The 15,751-nt window shown below is 53.8% G+C and overlaps 1 protein-coding gene across 1 annotated transcript in view; it reads left to right on the forward strand.

The window, feature by feature from the left end:
- The window catches only part of SH3PXD2B (SH3 and PX domains 2B), a gene marked incomplete at its 5' end in the record, with an annotated part of 67,441 nt that extends 52,141 nt beyond the window's left edge, over window positions 1-15,300 (forward strand). Inside the window, 8 exons of the mRNA XM_080353071.1 lie at window positions 1,519-1,544; window positions 5,840-5,974; window positions 7,519-7,623; window positions 9,709-9,826; window positions 11,094-11,320; window positions 11,864-11,913; window positions 12,383-12,508; window positions 13,438-15,300. Of these exons, the coding sequence (XP_080209197.1) occupies window positions 1,519-1,544; window positions 5,840-5,974; window positions 7,519-7,623; window positions 9,709-9,826; window positions 11,094-11,320; window positions 11,864-11,913; window positions 12,383-12,508; window positions 13,438-14,934 (2,284 nt within the window). The 3' untranslated portion in view covers window positions 14,935-15,300. The remainder of the gene's footprint in view (window positions 1-1,518; window positions 1,545-5,839; window positions 5,975-7,518; window positions 7,624-9,708; window positions 9,827-11,093; window positions 11,321-11,863; window positions 11,914-12,382; window positions 12,509-13,437) is intronic.
- Between the last annotated feature and the right edge of the window lie 451 nt (window positions 15,301-15,751).

Below are 15,751 nucleotides of genomic sequence, written 5' to 3' on the forward strand. Positions count from 1 at the left end.
TGGTGGGCAGAGTCACCCATCGCTCCAGGGGAATACAATGTCTGCAGTCATTATGGACTGAAAACGCAGATAAGCTTGAACGAGAACAAAGCGCAGCCCAGCTCTGGCTGGCTTTCTTGCCGAGCATGGAGGGATTTCTTTGCTTGGCCTGAAAACAAAGCTGGGAGAGGGGAAAGGTTGTTTTGCCAGTGGACTTGGTAAGCAGACGAAGGGGCTCCTGAGGTCCATCTGGGCTGATCCAGTTGCCTTTCCAAGTAGCAGCCAACAGCTCTGCAGCCTCAGGAAAGTCCCCTTACCATGAGGTGAATGTTCGGCTCCTTGGAAGCTCCAGAGCCTGCTCTGTGCTTGTTATTCTTGCTGGAGGTGACAAGGATCAGTGCGTATCTTCTGGCACCAGAATATTACATCTTGGCCAGTTGGTCTTGATCTGTCATGTGTGTGAGCCTGAGGAGCGGGCAAAGCTCCTCTGGAAGTGATCATGGCGCAGGTTTCCACCACCCTGTGCTGCAGCAGCATTGCAAGGCCATGGTGGAGCATTACGTTAAAGTGTTGAGAGCCTTTTTGTGACAACATGGGCCACTGTGGTTGGGCTGGGAACGGGGTTGGTGCATTTGTTTGGTTTTCAGGCTGTTTGGTTGTCTTGGTTTGTTACCCATGATTTTTTGAAGCTTGTCTTGGCCGTATTTTCTTTGGTTTGGTGCTTGGTTTTGGATCATGAAGTGCCCCACATTTCATTGTGCCTGAAGAAGGTTGGGTTTATGCCGTGGGTTTGAGGCTGTTCAGCAACCCTATTTCTTGGGAAAATTCGTGTAAGAGAAGGGACCCAGGACCTGTGTTTTCTAACTCATCTCATCAGCAGTGTGGCCAGTGCTGGCCATAGTGGGAGGACTTTGGCTGGAGCTACCTCATTGCCTCCTTGTAGCCACCAATAGCTCCTGCTTGCTCTGTGCTGGTGGCACTTCTTCTACTGCACAGCCCTGGTGTTCGTCCTCTCTACAACACCTTCATGACTTGTTTAGTTTTGGGGTTTGCCCCTTCCCCAGCCACTCCCCATCCTTGGCCGTGAGAGAGGTGCAGGGCACAGAGGAACTTCAGTATTTCCCTCTTTGACTGTCTATGAAGTGGTGCCCACTTCTGTGGGATCTGTCGTCCGTGCTGGGAGCAGTTTTGGGGTTTTGGGCTTCCCCTGCTCCTGGCTCTGCTGCCAGATCATCGCAATTTGCCTGCCTTTGCCAAGTGACATGGTGGGAGTCATGGCTGTCAGACCAAGGCACCAAGGAGGCCAGGCCGGGAACCAAGCCTCCCCCCAGGAAAGACGAAAGCATTAAGTTACTAAATGAGGGGAGAAACAGGCTGTTTGAAAGGCTGGTGATGGCCCATGTCGCCCATGGGCTGCTTGAGGGAGGTCAGTGGCCCCACTAGGGCCATCATTGCTATGCTCTCCTGGGTGGGTTTGTCACTTGGCCAACAACCCAACTGCTCCATCCCTTTGCTGACGCTCTTCCTTCTCTTTTTCAGGGAGCCCATTGGAAAGAAGAGGTCTGGTAAGGACTCCTTTCGTCTCCGCCAGTTCCACCAGCTCCTCCTTTTACCCACAACTGTGTTTTCTTGGAATGGGGCATGGGTCTGGCCCCCTGGCAAGCCAGCCTCTGGCTGTGCCCCCCACAGGGCTCCCCGACACAGTGTGCCCTCTCCGTCCACCTGAGGTTTCACTGCAGCCTCCAGGTCCCGACCTCAGGTCCCCCCGCGGTGCTCCCAAAGGTGGGACAGACACCTGCAGCTCTCTGCGCTGCACTGGCCGCCCTGTTTGCTCGTTAATCGAGTCCTTGCCACCATTGCTGCCACATCCAAGTTCGTTTCCCTCCCCGCCTCATGCCTTTTCTCCCGTCATTTTGTTCCTCCATCAGGGTTTATCCAGAGAACGGCCTCTTTCCTGCAGAGAGGTAGTAACAGCCGCTCGCTACCTGGACCTTGCTCTCGCTTTGCTTTTCGCCGGGAGGGACACCTGCTCGGGCTGGGTGGGCAAAGCCCCTTGCAAGAAGCTGTCACATCACCCATAGCTTTCTGTGGTGGCTGGTGGACGTGGGGCAGCGGTGGACAGGAGGTGTGGCGGGCTCGGGATGGGCACTTGGCTGTGGGTTCAGCTCCGCTGGTGGCTCCTGGGGGCTGGCTCACACATCCTGGGCGAAGGGCAGGGCTTGGTCTGCAGCCAGGAGGATGGGGATGCACGATTTCCCAGGTCCAGAGGAGGGTCTGAGCTGCGTGGTGGTCAGCGCGAGGCTGGAAGTCTCCCAATGCAGCGGGACGTTCTGCTTCATGATTGCACCAGCTGGAACCCTTTGGGTGGATGGTTGGATCTGTGATGCTCTAACCCCTGCTCCTCAAGAGATGGGATCACCTTTGAAAGGCCTCATAGGTTGTGTGGTTTAGTGGTTATCTGAGCTCCCCAGAGAGAGGAGGGAAAGAGCCATCAGTCTGTGGATTAGAGAGGGCATATATCAGCTGCTGGAGCCGCAGAAGGCATGAAAATAGCATGAGGGTCTTTGAGAAGGAAGGTCTGAGTCCTTGCTGGATGGAGATTCTGCTGAAATAGGATGTGGAGAGGTTTTTGGCCTGAGAGATGGCACTGCCATAAGTTGCATGAGCAGGGTCACAAGGGAGGGGTGTTGAGGTGACACAGTCTGTGCTCCCGCCTACAGCTGCCTGCAAAACTCACTCTATTGGGGGCTCTGGATGAATGGTCCCCCGAGCCCCTCCAGCTGCAGAGCTTTAGTGCTGTCTCTCATCTGAGATGGGAAGGTTTATGTCATTGCTATTTTTAAGAAAACAAGTCTGCCCATAAATAGGATGTTCTGTTGTTAACTTCAGGGTGTATTTTTGTGGTTGAGGGCAATTATGCCAGGTGAAGACGCTCCTGAAATTAACTCCTACTTCTTCCTGCAAGCTCGGTTTACCACTTCTGTTGCTGGTTTAATAGGTAGGTTGGAGGATCCAGAATTGCCTGCTGAAACTACAAATAACCTCAGAGCAATGGGTGTAATCATAGCAAGGGAGGCAGAAAGAAGAGTACTTATCTCTTCCTATAGCTGTTATTCTTCTCTCAGGGGCTAGGAAGATCCTCTGATTGCTTTAAGCGCAAACCTTTAATTGAGCTAGCAGAACAGGTAGTCCTAGCATCCACCGTTCACTTATAGAGGGCTATTTTTAATTGCCTGGTGCCCCACCTCTGGGTTTTGGTGTGGAGGAAGCTTTCATTAGTGGTAACAGATCCGCTGCACTGGGCCAGCTCACCTGGAGCTCTGCAGAGTGCTGTTTATAGCAGAACAGCACGGGCAGTTTGCCTGCTCTTCCTTTAAATAAGACTGTCTGGAAGATACGTTGTTCATGTAAAGCTTTGTCACAGTCTTTTCTTTCTCAGAACCAGTTTGAGGGGTTGTTGCCTTGGGCACAGGAGAACTTCTCTGCAGGGAAGCAGAGCATTTTAGGATTGCTGAAGACCTGCTAGATCTTGTCCGCCTCCACTCATCCTTCTTGTTCTGGTCATGGCAGGATTGTGCCCTGCAATAGGTTTCCCTGTTGGAAAGATCTTTTGTCAGGCCGAGAACTCTCAGGTGATGGGGGAGCCGCTGGATCCTCTTGCAGTGTAGGTGCACTTGCCCATAGAAACTTCCTGATATATGGCTTGAATTTGTCTTTGCTGCATTCTGCCTTTCTGTCCCAAGGAGCCCTAACTCTCTATGGCATTTCTTTCTCAAACCCTTCAGAGGCTGGGAGGTAATTGTCCCATGTGTCTGCTGTGCTGTAGCCGATAGGGAGATGGGCCAGATGGGATTTCTGCCCCAACCCAAATCTTGAGCCTCTCTGCTCAGGATACAGGGCACAGCCCCTGTAAATTCCACTGAACATCCATGACCAGTTTGTGATTCTTCTGTATCCCTCGTGCTATAATAATTAACATTATCCCCTTTCTAAAGCACTTGGCAAATATTAATTAGTTCTTACCACGCTTGGGGAGAACGGGATGATATAATAGTGTGCTCATAGAATTCTTTTGGTTGGAAAAGACCCTCAGGATCATAGAATCCAGCCATTAACCCAACACTGTCACTAAACCTTGTTCCTAATAACCTCATCTAGGCATCTTTTAAACATCTCCTGGGGTGGTGATTCAACTCCTTCCCTGGGCAGCGTGTTCCAATGTCTGACACCCCTTTCAGTGAAGAAATGTTTCGTATTATCCCATCTAACCCCCACCTGGTGCAACTTGGAGCCATTTCCTCTCATCCTATCACTTGCTACTTGGGAGAAGAGACTAACACCCCCCTGGCTCCAAGCTCCTTTCAGGCAGTTCAGAGATCAGAAGGTCTCCCCTCAGCTCCTGTTCTCCAGCTGAACCCCCAGGTCCCTCAGCCGCTCCCCATCACACTTGTGCTCCAGCCCCTTCCCCAGCTCTGTTCCCTTCTCTCAACTCACACCTCAAGGTCTTTCTTGTTGTGAGGAGCTCAAAACTGAAGCTGCAAGGCAAAATGTTGTGTTGGAGGCGACAGCCGGGTCTTGGGGTTCGGGCTGCTGGTTCGGGAGTCATGGGCAAGAGTTTCTGGCACATTTTGCTCCTCTGAGGCTTTTGGAGGCAGAGGGAGCAAATGCTGCTGGTGCTCTGGGTCGCTGAATGTCTTGCGGCTGGTTTTGCAGGAGGCTGAGCCCAAGCAGACCCTGCTCAGTGGGGCTGGGTGGGCTGGAGTGGGTGCTGAGCACAGGCAGAGTCTGCTCCTGGGGCCTGCAAAGCCCTGCGTCACTTCATGTGTCCCTATACACGTCAAGCCTCTGTGCACGCGTGGGAAAAGGGTGGCTTTGCTTGTTAGGGTAGTGACAACCTTGGGACCACGTTTCAAAGGAAAAATAGATGTGAGTGGAAGCCTCTGCAGCAACACTAAACGAAGGGGGTGCATCTGTAGCCAGAACACTCTCCTAAATGAAAATGTTTTGCAAAATGTCAGCCAGCCTTGCCCTGCTGCGCCTCCCTGTGGGTCCCCTGGCAGAACAGGTGTCCCCTTAGCCCACAGTGCCACCTCCAGCCAGCCCGGGCTCTGCGCAGCCACTGCCGCCGTGCCCGGCTCTCCTCTGGGTGCCCAGCCCCTTTCTGGCCAAAGGAAAGCTTTGCCTACAGTGGATCCTGCCCCTTTGCTCCTCTTTGGGATGTTCCTTGTTTGTTTGTTTGTTTTCTTTTCTGACATGAAATTGGCGTCTCCAGCAGGAGGAGCTGAGCAGAGTTAGTGGAGCAAATAATAGAGAGAGCAAACTCTGCTGGCAATTTATAAGGTGACTGAAATACTGAAGGGCGATGATGACTGGGGGATGCGGCTCTGTCCTACAAACACCCCTCTGCCTGGGTGGCTGGGTTGTTTAGCCAGGACCAGCAAAACTTACTGCAGGTTGTGTGCATTGAGTTGGGGTCTGAGCTGGTCTGTGCATTGGGGCAGCTGGTGCCAGTGCACAGGAGCCTGCCCTGAGCCCCCTCAATCTCCAACAGCAGGAGCCAAGCTGCTGTGCGCATCCGTGGCGGTGGTGGAGTTGTTTGGACGGCTCTGTGAGCAGGAAGGTGGGTGGCAAGTGCAAGGTCTCAGCTGGCTGTACCCATCTCACCTTCTCACCTGGCTGCTGGTTCGGTCCCTCTCCTCCTCGCTCTGCCCAAGTTTCTGGCTCACGTCTCTCACGCTGGGGTCCCCAGGATGTCCTGGAGCTGCTCGCAGGCCAGCAGCTGCTCGGGAGCGGTGACCCGTGCTCTCGGGAGCTGGCGCTGACCCCGGCACGTGGGCTGGTTCTTGTCCCCCCTGTGCAGGAGCTGACTCTGCATCGGCCGACCCCTTGGTGCTGGAGCAGTACGTGGTGGTGGCGAACTACCAGAAGCAGGAGAGCTCCGAGATCAGCCTGTGCGTGGGCCAGCTGGTGGATATCATCGAGAAGAATGAATCAGGTACAGAGAGTTTGGCTTGGCAGAGGGCTTTGGGTCTACTCTGCGTTGCAAAGCAGGGGTGGGTTATAATAATCCTGTATTGTCAGTGTTTTCTTAATAAGACCTTAAGTGAAACAGCCTCCAGGCATCTCACAGGGATGTCCTTGCATGGCCAGCTGAGGTGGGATGTGGAGGAAGCAGCTGCAGGCTGTGTGAACATGGACAAGACTTCAGGGCTGTTGCTAATGAAGGGTCTGATTACCAGGCACCATCCGTCTTTTGCAGTCTCTACTCTGCGCTTCTTTGGGCTGAAAAACTCAGCCAATGGGTCCTGAGGACAAAAGCCATTCCTGGAGTTGGCAGGCTTGCTTATTGACAGTGGGGGACACTCTTGGGATGCCCATGAAAGCCCCCATTGTGCATTCGCAATTCCTGCCTCCAACACGGCGGCCGCAGAACTTCCACTTGCTCTTAACCTCTGCAAAGGGATCAAGCTGAGGGTCCAACTTCTGGACTGTGTTGTAAAGGGGAATTTAATAGAAGTCAATAGGAGTTGCTTAGAGGGGTTTAAAGTTATATAATGAAAATAGATTTTAAAAATCTGGAAACCTGGTCCCCGGAGGATTAATTGCACCAGCAGCTATGTTTGAGAATGGGGAAAATAAAAGCAACCCTGAAGCAAGGGAAACCTATTAGCACAGCCAGCGCAAAAGCTGTGGCGAATAATTTATTTATCAAACGTCAGCTCTGGTTTTCCCTTTGGTGCAGGTAGCTGCTGATTGCCTCCCTGACAATCTAATTGTCTTTTTAAACGACTCACTGGTGAGGTTCTGAGGAGAATATTTAGCCATTATTTCTTTCACAAATAGCTTGTGCTTTTAATAACTGAGGAGCATGTGTTTATTTTGATTGGACACCCAGGGTGGCCCGGAATTGCTTGTGTCCGCTATGGGGTTGGCTGGGTTTCCTCTGGGAGAGCTCGCTTTAATCCTGCATTTGCTTCTAGCTTTTAAAATCTGCCGTTTCCACAAATGTAACGAAGTTGGGGGCGCAGCAGGAGTCAGGTATTGATTTGCAGACAGTGTATTCATCTTTGCTAATTAGCCTGGGCTTGCTGACCCAGGCGGAGGGAAAATGAACCATGAAGGAAGGAACACAAATGCAGTGGCTGGTGGAGCCATTCAGTTCTCAGAGCCTCTCCCGTTTGTGGAGCCATTCAGATCTCAGAGCCTCTCCCGTTTGTGGAGCCATTCAGATCTCAGAGCCTCTCCCGTTTGTGGAGCCATTCCGATCTCAGAGCCTCTCCTGTTTGTGGAGCCATTCCGATCTCAGAGCCTCTCCTGGGGAGGGAGCTGTACGTTCAGGTGCGTTCAGCGGTGATTCTCCCATGCCACTGTCTGTGGTCCCTTTTGGGTAGCACTTGGCTCTGCTGCTCTGGGGTCACCCCAGCTTCCCATGGAGGCAGCAAGGGGAGCAAAGCTACCCAGGCTCATGGTTTGGAGGGAGGGAGGCAGTTTTCTGCCCTTGGGAGCCCTTGGCTGAGCTGCCTCCTGTTGTCTTCTCAGGCTGGTGGTTCGTGAGCACGTCGGAGGAGCAAGGTTGGGTGCCAGCGACCTGCCTGGAGGCCCAGGATGGTGTCCAGGATGAGTTCTCAATGCAGCCTGATGAAGGTGAGAGGGCGCTGGAGACATCTGCCCCAGGTTCTTTGTGCTGAGCTGTGCTGAGCTGCTGGCAGGACTGCACAGTGCTCCCCGACCTGGGCAGGGGACAGACCCACGTGTGCTGTGGGGTCATGTCTGTAATGGTCCTGCCTGCCCAGTGCTGCAGCAGGAGTGGGCCAGCTGGGTGCTGGCGGTGTCTCTGTGGGCCTTTCTTCTCCCCCACAAAGGGGCTGAAGGTGTCACTTCCTTGGAACACTCAGCCCTGCCATCCCAGTGCCTCCTCTAAGCCCCAGGGAGCAGTTTTAGCTGGGCTGGCGGAGGAGCAAAGCTCAGGTCCTAGGACAGTTCATATGTCTCCTAAACCCATGTGGAACAAAGAGCATACACAAGCTCACATTAGGAAAACAGCAAGGTTTTCAGATTTGCTTAGAGCAGATCTGACGTGCCCCTGGAGAGCACATCCCTCTTGTTGATCACTGTATGCTCAAAGCTGTAGCTGGCTCAGCCCCTGGCCTGGGGACATGGAGCTGGGAGGGGGGCTCAGACTGGGGAGGACCCTCAGAGGGCCCCAGGTGAGTACAGTCTCGGTGCCACTCTCTGGTGTCAGCCCTGTCTCTTCTTGGACCTGAAGTGCTGCCTCCTTATGTCCTCTCTTGTCCTTCTCCTGCTTCCCCAACATGCTCTTCCCAGTCCCACGGAGATACTGGTCTCTGCCCAGGCACGTTGGCTGCCGTCGGACTCTTGGGGACTTGTACACCAGTGGATGGGGTCAAGGTGGACTACACAGAGACTTGTTTGGCTGCCCGTGTTTTGTGCTTGGAGCCTTGTTGCCTGCATGTTTGGTTGCTCTGCATGTCACGAATCCTGCTTGTGTCAGTCCTCAATGTGTGCTGTACGTGCTCCTCAGCCTTCCATTGCATCCACTCATGTCCACCTCTCTTTCTTCTATCAGCTGCTCCTTCTCACTTTTTCAGGCTTGTTTTGGGTACAGAGAATGAAGTTTCTGCTTTCCCCCAAGACAAGTATGCAGACTTTTTGCAGCTGCTGCCTTAGTTCTTGTAAGAGTAACTAAATCCTGAGCCATGCCGTGGGGGTTGGTGGCTCAGATGGGGTCAGGAGGAGAAGAGCCAGCTTGGTTTTGCTGGACGTGACAGGACATTTTCTGCTTTGACTCATTTGCATGAAGGGAGTGGGAAATCAGGCCCTTCAAGAGCTGTGCTCTTCCAACAAGGCAAATCCAGGAAACCTGCATGGTGGGGATATATAAATATCCAGAGGTGTGGGTTTTGAAAGCCAAAATGACCGTCATGCTCTTGTGGCACTGCTTAAGCTCAGGCAATTACTTTCCTGGGTTTCTTCCAGAGAGGACAAAACAAGGTGCGGGAGAGGGAGTGATGGATGGATGGATGGATGGATGGATGGACGGACAGACCTGTTTGACATGTTGTCCGCATGGCTGTTAAGATGTTTCCCCTTCCTCTTGAAAGGAAGAGCATCCATGTCCCTGCTTACCGTCATTTAGTCTAGTGAACAGGACATCAGACTCTCCTCTAGGCTCACCACCTGGCTTAGACCAATGTCTTGGGGGACCAAACTGTTGAATGGGAAAGTTCACGTTAGAGCTGCTGTTGTAGAATGGTTTGAGAGCTGTGTGTGAGAGCACGTTGGTGTGTGTGGGGTCACTTCCTGATGTCTGTGGGATTTCTTTCCCTGTATAGAAGACAATTCTTCTTTGAAGGCTCCAAGGAAGAAATATGAACTGAAATGGATGAGTGGAAGGGCTTCTGTGAAGAGCAGGTGAAAAGAGAGCTGCTGTATATAAGATAGTCTTTAGTCCTAAGGGAGAGGAGGAACTGGTTTAGACAACTTTTTGGGCCAGACTAGCTCACCAAAGCTTACACTTCAAAATGCAGCTGAGTGTGTTTTGAAATATATTTCACTGGCATTTCTCTTCTGAATGGTTGTGTATCTCTGTGTGTTTGCACCTGTATTACAACAAGAATTATCATTTATATAAAGCATTTAACCATCGTTCATCTGAGCCCAGGTTTCCATAAAGAGTATCTCTGTGAAACGGCGCTTTCTTTCCGACAGAGGAGAAGTACACCGTTATTTACCCGTACACCGCCAGAGACCAGGATGAAATGAACCTGGACCGGGGGGCCGTGGTGGAGGTGATCCAGAAGAACCTGGAGGGCTGGTGGAAAATCAGGTACCATCCCTACCTCTTCCTCTTCCCCAGCACAGCAGCTGGGGCTGTGCAATGCAAAGACCTGATGCACATGAGATGTTCATTCCAAAGACGAGTGTTGGGAAGGGCAGAGTACCAGAACTCTTTGCTCTCCATCCCTAAAACTAAGGCTACTTGACACTCAGGGCTTCGGCCAAGCTCAGCTGTGGTTAAACATCTTTAAAATCCCCTGATTTCCTGTGCTGGGAGGCAGACTGCATCACAGCATCACATGCCCCAGCAGTGCAAAGGGAACCGGTGTGAACGTTTCTGTTACATCGTGTGCTGCTGATAGGAAAACCAGCGAGTGTCCTGGAGGCAGGCTGCACCCTCTGGCTGTGTTAGGAGGCTCTTGTGGAGAAGTAAGATTGTTCTGGCCAGCTCTGCTCTGTGCAGAGTGTGCTGAGACCAAAGACACCAAATCGTCCCAAGCTGGTACTTCTTTTCTCCTGGAAGCTCATTTTCTCTCATCTGTGGTCTAGCAAATGGCCAGACTTGAGCAGGGTGGGAGCACATGCTGCAATTTTCTTAGCCTTACATTGAACCTGTGGTCTTGGCAGCAACAAAGCCCCAGAAAAGCGTCCATTGACTTTTTAGGAGAGGCAGAGGAGCTGCCACGGGAGCTCTAAAGGCAAATACAAGCTCAGTAGCTGGTGCCATCTCAGCGTAGCGTCTGCAGCCCAGCCAGCGGGGAGGGCTCCTGACACTGGCGCAGGACCCTCCAGCATGGCAGGGACACTCTGCCGATGTGGTTTCTCAGTCAGATCACGGGGCTGGTTTCTCTCCTAAACGGTGCAAATTCAGAGCAGGGGAGGGATCTGTGCTGCCAACGCAGGCAAGAGGGCTTATGCTTTCTCCAGACAACAGATACATCAATTCCAGCAGCAGCCCTCTGGTTTTCCCCTCTGCTTCCCATGCCAGTGCGCTTCATTCCTGAACTGGTTCCATTGCTGAGGTCAAAAGGAAATTGGGCTTCGCATCGTTCCCAGCCCTCGGCCCGCTGGCCGCAGCCGGCGTGCACGGGAGCGTTGGTGGCGACTGGAGCTCGCCAAGTGCCCACGGGCCATAGAGTTTGACACTGGGCAAGCTCGTTTTGCCCAGGTCATGCAGTACCTTTGGCCAGCTCTGGCGCAGGATGTCTGGTGGCTCGGTGCCGCTCGAGCGCAGCGGGTCAGTCCTCTGGGAAGGGCTCATGTCACCGGTGCTGCACGGGGGTTTGTGCAGTGATGCTGCTGTGTTGTCACCGCAGGTACCAGGGCCAGGAAGGCTGGGCCCCCGCCTCCTACCTCAAAAAGGGGAATGGAGAGATGTTCTCGCAGAAGCTGGGGTCAGGCTCCTCCGCTCATTCGTGTGCCTTGGATCTGGATGGCATCTCCCGGCAGCAGGTCGTGGTGAGCCGAGAGAAGGACGGGCTCGCTGGCCAAAGGGATGGGAGATTCGACAGCCGCCCCCTGCCCAATGCTGACATCCGACGCAGTAAGTGACCAGCTGGGAGGAGGCCAGTGGTGGCCGGGGTGTGAGCACAGCCTTTCCTGCAGGCTCTTGGGCGACGTAAGGCAGTCTTGAGGGCGGCAGAAGGCTTGCAGGCGCTGTGAGCTCTGCCGCAAGGTCTGGAGGTGGCATTGCGCAGGCACGGTGCTGCCCAGGGGTCTGCTGAGCATCAGCAAATGTGATGAGGACCCTTCCCAGCCTGCAGATTCAGCTGGAGATGCTCTTCTCTCAGAAGCTGGGGCATTTTAACCCCTCTGCAGGTCAGGTCTTTTGGGTCAGGCCTGCAATTAAAGACCAATTTCACATGGTGACCACAGCAGCACCTGATGGTGCAAAGCTGGGGTGCCTTCAAAACCTGGGTGACCCATACCATCAGGGCAGCAGGCAGACAGGTTCCTCCTTTGCTTTCTGTGCTCATGGGTCAGGCTTGGTCCTAGCCTTTCTGTTTTCTTTTGCACTCGTCTTTTCTGAACACACGTGCAACCAAATGCCAGAAACTCAAGAGCATCTGAAATTCTTTCCCCACAGAGTCACCAAAGATGAGGCAGAGACCCCCTCCTCGCCGAGACCTCACCATAGTAAGTGCCAGCTGATGTGAGAGAGCAGCAGTGGCAAAGGGATTTAGAGTGGAGCGCTGTAAGGACCTCTGGTCGCTGGTTCTTCTTCGCCTGGGATCTTGCCCCTGTGCCATGGGCTCTGCTCTTGGTCAAGGCTGGAGCACGCTTGCTGTCCCCTGCTGCCTTACATCTCCTCTCTTTGCATGTGGTCTTTCAATGAACTTTTGGCCAGTCTGTCTCAGTAGGCTGGGTTGCTGTGGGAGGCTGCAGAGGGAGGGTGATTCTGCTGTCAGCGAGAGCTCTGGTGCTGAGCAGAAACAGTTTGGAAACAGTTTGCTGGTTTGTGTTGGTGAGGGACCAGCATGGACACAGCTGGTCAACCTGGCCTGGCCGTGCTGGCTGGTGTCCCCGCAGGCTGGTGGGTCATGCGGATGTTCCGTCACACCTCGTGCAGAAACACACTGGTGGATTTTCTCTTTTCTTGTCATAGCCACGTGGTTTGAACCTGCCTAAACCTCCTGTCCCTCCTCAAGTGGAAGAGGAATATTACACCATCGCTGACTTCCAGACCACCATCCCTGACGGCATCAGCTTCCAGGCAGGAATGAAAGTAGAGGTGAGACTGTCGTCTTCCCTTCTTGCATCTTCATGTCAGCACAGCATTCCTGACTCCCTTTGCCCTGGGGCCTGTTTCAGGCAGGAGCTCCCTTGCCAGGCAGGGAAGATCTGCTCACCACGGCTTTTTGGGTTGGAACTGGGCATGGTGGTGCATCTCATTGCCTCCGTGGATTGTTAACATCCCAAAGCTTTCCTGGACTGGGAGAGAAACCCATATGAGCTCATGAGACTTCGGAGTCCCTGGTGCTCTCGGTGGCCTCCTGTACCCCAGGTATTTGGCTGCTGTGTTGTCTGAGCTAATGGAAATTAAAACCACACCACAAATGGGGGTAGAGATGGCGTTTTTTTTACTTAATTAGGCCAGGTGTGAAGTTAAAAGCCCTTCCAAGCATTGCTCTTCTGGCACACCCACTTTTTCTGGCAGAATCCCTCTTGCAGATGGGATTTTGCTTTTCAAAATGTAAATTGTGCCTCTCTAAGAGGATTTTTCTTTTACAGCTGCCCCAGTCAGCTCCTCCCAGGTCCCAGCCCTGTCTCTGGAGCACACAGAGGCTGGACGGTTGCTGGTCCGTGCAGCATCGCTGCCGGTTGATCACTCCAACAGTGCCGCACAGTGGCCACCGCCAGCACCCGGCATCCTGGTCCTGGCTCCTGGGCGGGATGGTGACGGTTCAGCCACAGCTCCGTGATGTTGCTGTGTCTTTCCTCAATCCCATGGCACGCAGGTCTCCTTTCCTGGCAGAGGTCATTAGCAGGTTCCCCTCCTGCTGGGAGGCCAGTCCTGTGATTACATTGCCTTTGATTACCAGGACAGGGAGGTGCTGGGTCCACATGCCACCCTGACATCATGTCAGAGCCAGCAAGCATCCCCTTTAGTGCAGAGGAGGCTCCTGTGTGGATATCTGAGGTTTCCTTTCCCCTCGGCAGGTTATTGAGAAGAACCTGAGCGGCTGGTGGTACATTCAGATTGAGGAGAAGGAAGGCTGGGCCCCCGCCACGTTCATCGATAAGTACAAGAAAACCAGCAACGCGTCGAGGCCGAATTTCCTGGCCCCGCTCCCCAACGAGATGGCCCAGCTCCGGCTCGGCGACGCCACGGCTGACAGCAGCACCGGCGAGGAGGTGACGGGACCGTGCCGTCCCCTGCCAGAGGCTCCTCCTAATGGTACGGACTGCGGTGGGAAGTGGGCCAAAGACTGGAAGGGGAAGGAGGCTCCCGAGAGCGGGGACCTGGCCCTCACCAGTGGCTACGAGGAGATCCTGGACCGCGACGCGGAGGAGAAGCCCAGCCTGCCACCCAGGAAGGAGTCCATCATTAAATCAGAAGGCGAGTTACTGGAGAGGCAGAGGCCTCCCCCCAAGCCCCCAGGCATGATTTTGCCCATGATCCCACCCAAGCAATCGGTGGCCCCAAAGGACAGCAAGAAGCCCGAGCTGAAACCGGAGAAGGGTAAACTCTTCCAGCTGAAAAACGAAATGGGGCTGGAATGCGGACACAAAGTGTCAGCCAAGGAGGTGAAGAAGCCAAACCTGCGGCCCATTGTCAAGCCAACCAAGCCAAAAGCTGAGCCCGTGGAGGAAAAACCTGAGCCCATTGCCCAGAATCCATTCTTGAAGTCAAGACCGCAGATCAGGCCAAAACCTGCTGCAGCCCCCCGGACTGACCCAGCCCCAGCTGATGATAAACTTGACATTTGCAGCCTGCGGAGCAAGCTCAGACCTGCAAAGTGCCCGGAGAAACCTTCTGAGCAGGACACTGCTGCCGGCAAAAGTTCCTTGGCTAATGCCATGGTCTCTTCAGAGGCTTCTGGAAGGTTTCAGGAGCGACCGAGCGTGGAGAGCAAACCCCTGCCCAAGGTGGACAGCCACGCCATGAAAGAGGTGCTGCCCAAATCTCCCCTGGGCCCAGCAAACACCCCCGGTGCCAGGGACCCCCCGCCGCAGCGCCCTGTTGTGCCACCCCGCAGACCCCCCCCTCCCAAGAAAACAGGGGCTCCCGCCTCTGGCCCCATGGCAGAGCTCAGGGCCCCGGCACAGGAAGCACCTGAAATCAGGTCATCCCCAGTGCCAGGGAGGCCCATGCTGGTTCCTCCGAAAGCCAAGCCGTTCCTCGCTGCCTCCATCCAAGACGAAGCCAAAGCGAAAGGCAGCATAAGCCCAAAGGTCATATCTAAGCCGGTGGAGAGAGGGGAAGCCAAGGAGAGGACCTCAGCCCCTGTCCCCAGTCTGGACATCTCCAGGGATGCTCTCTATGTGGCAGTGGCGGATTTTGAAGGTGATGAGGAAACCAACAGCTTTAAAGAAGGGACTTTGTTTGAAGTTCGTGAGAAGAACAGCAGTGGCTGGTGGTTTTGCAAGGTCCTGACTGGGGGGCCGTGCTGGGAGGGCTGGATCCCTTCCAATTACCTACGGAAGAAGCCATAGCGGCTCCTCTGCTTGCACAGCTAGAGGTTCCCTGGTCTCTCACCTATTTAATTAGCAGATTAATTTATAGTTTTACATGAGGCTGGCTTAAAAAAAAAAGAAACAAAAGATAATAATTGAGATCCCACACATCCCAGCTGGTGGCTGTTGGAGGAGGCAGCTCTGCCTTCGCACCGTGTGCTCTAACCTGCCCTCCTCCCCGCGTCCCCCAAGTCTTTCATTCCCGTGGCCGTGCTGGCAGCCCAGCCATGCAGCTGGGGGTGCTCTGGCCAAGCTTCATGGCATACAGTGGCTACTATGGTTCTCTGTGCTGGGGAGATGGACCTTGATAGACACTTTTTCCATCCATACAGGGAATTAAAAAGCAATGCGGCAGTAACCAGGGAGAGAAGTGAAGCGTGGCGCGGTACCGGCAAAGGAAATCTGACCGCACAACATGATTTGCCTTTCCCTGAGGCTCAGGGTCATAGTCAAAGGTTGTAGGTCATGTTGCTTAGTCCAGGTATGTAGCAGAGCCGTGAGGATTGTGACACAAAGGAGGAGTGGCTGCTGAGAACAGGGTCCCTGTAGCTCCCTGTGCTGGTACAGCCATAGGCATTGCGCTCTGGTTAAGGGCTGTACTTTGCTCCCTATCCCTGTCCGTGCCACGGGACGATCCCCTGATCCTTCCCTGCTTTACGACAAGTGTTACCTTCAACATCCTCCTGGTGGAAAAAAAGATACAGAAAAATACACACACAGATATTTAACAGGTCCTCTCTGTGCTGATCCAGGGCGCTATGCAGGCTTCTCCCTCGCACTGCTGCAGCCAAACGAC

Source organism: Nesoenas mayeri (assembly GCF_963082525.1).
Source record: "Nesoenas mayeri genome assembly, chromosome: 14".
Taxonomy (NCBI): domain Eukaryota; kingdom Metazoa; phylum Chordata; class Aves; order Columbiformes; family Columbidae; genus Nesoenas; species Nesoenas mayeri.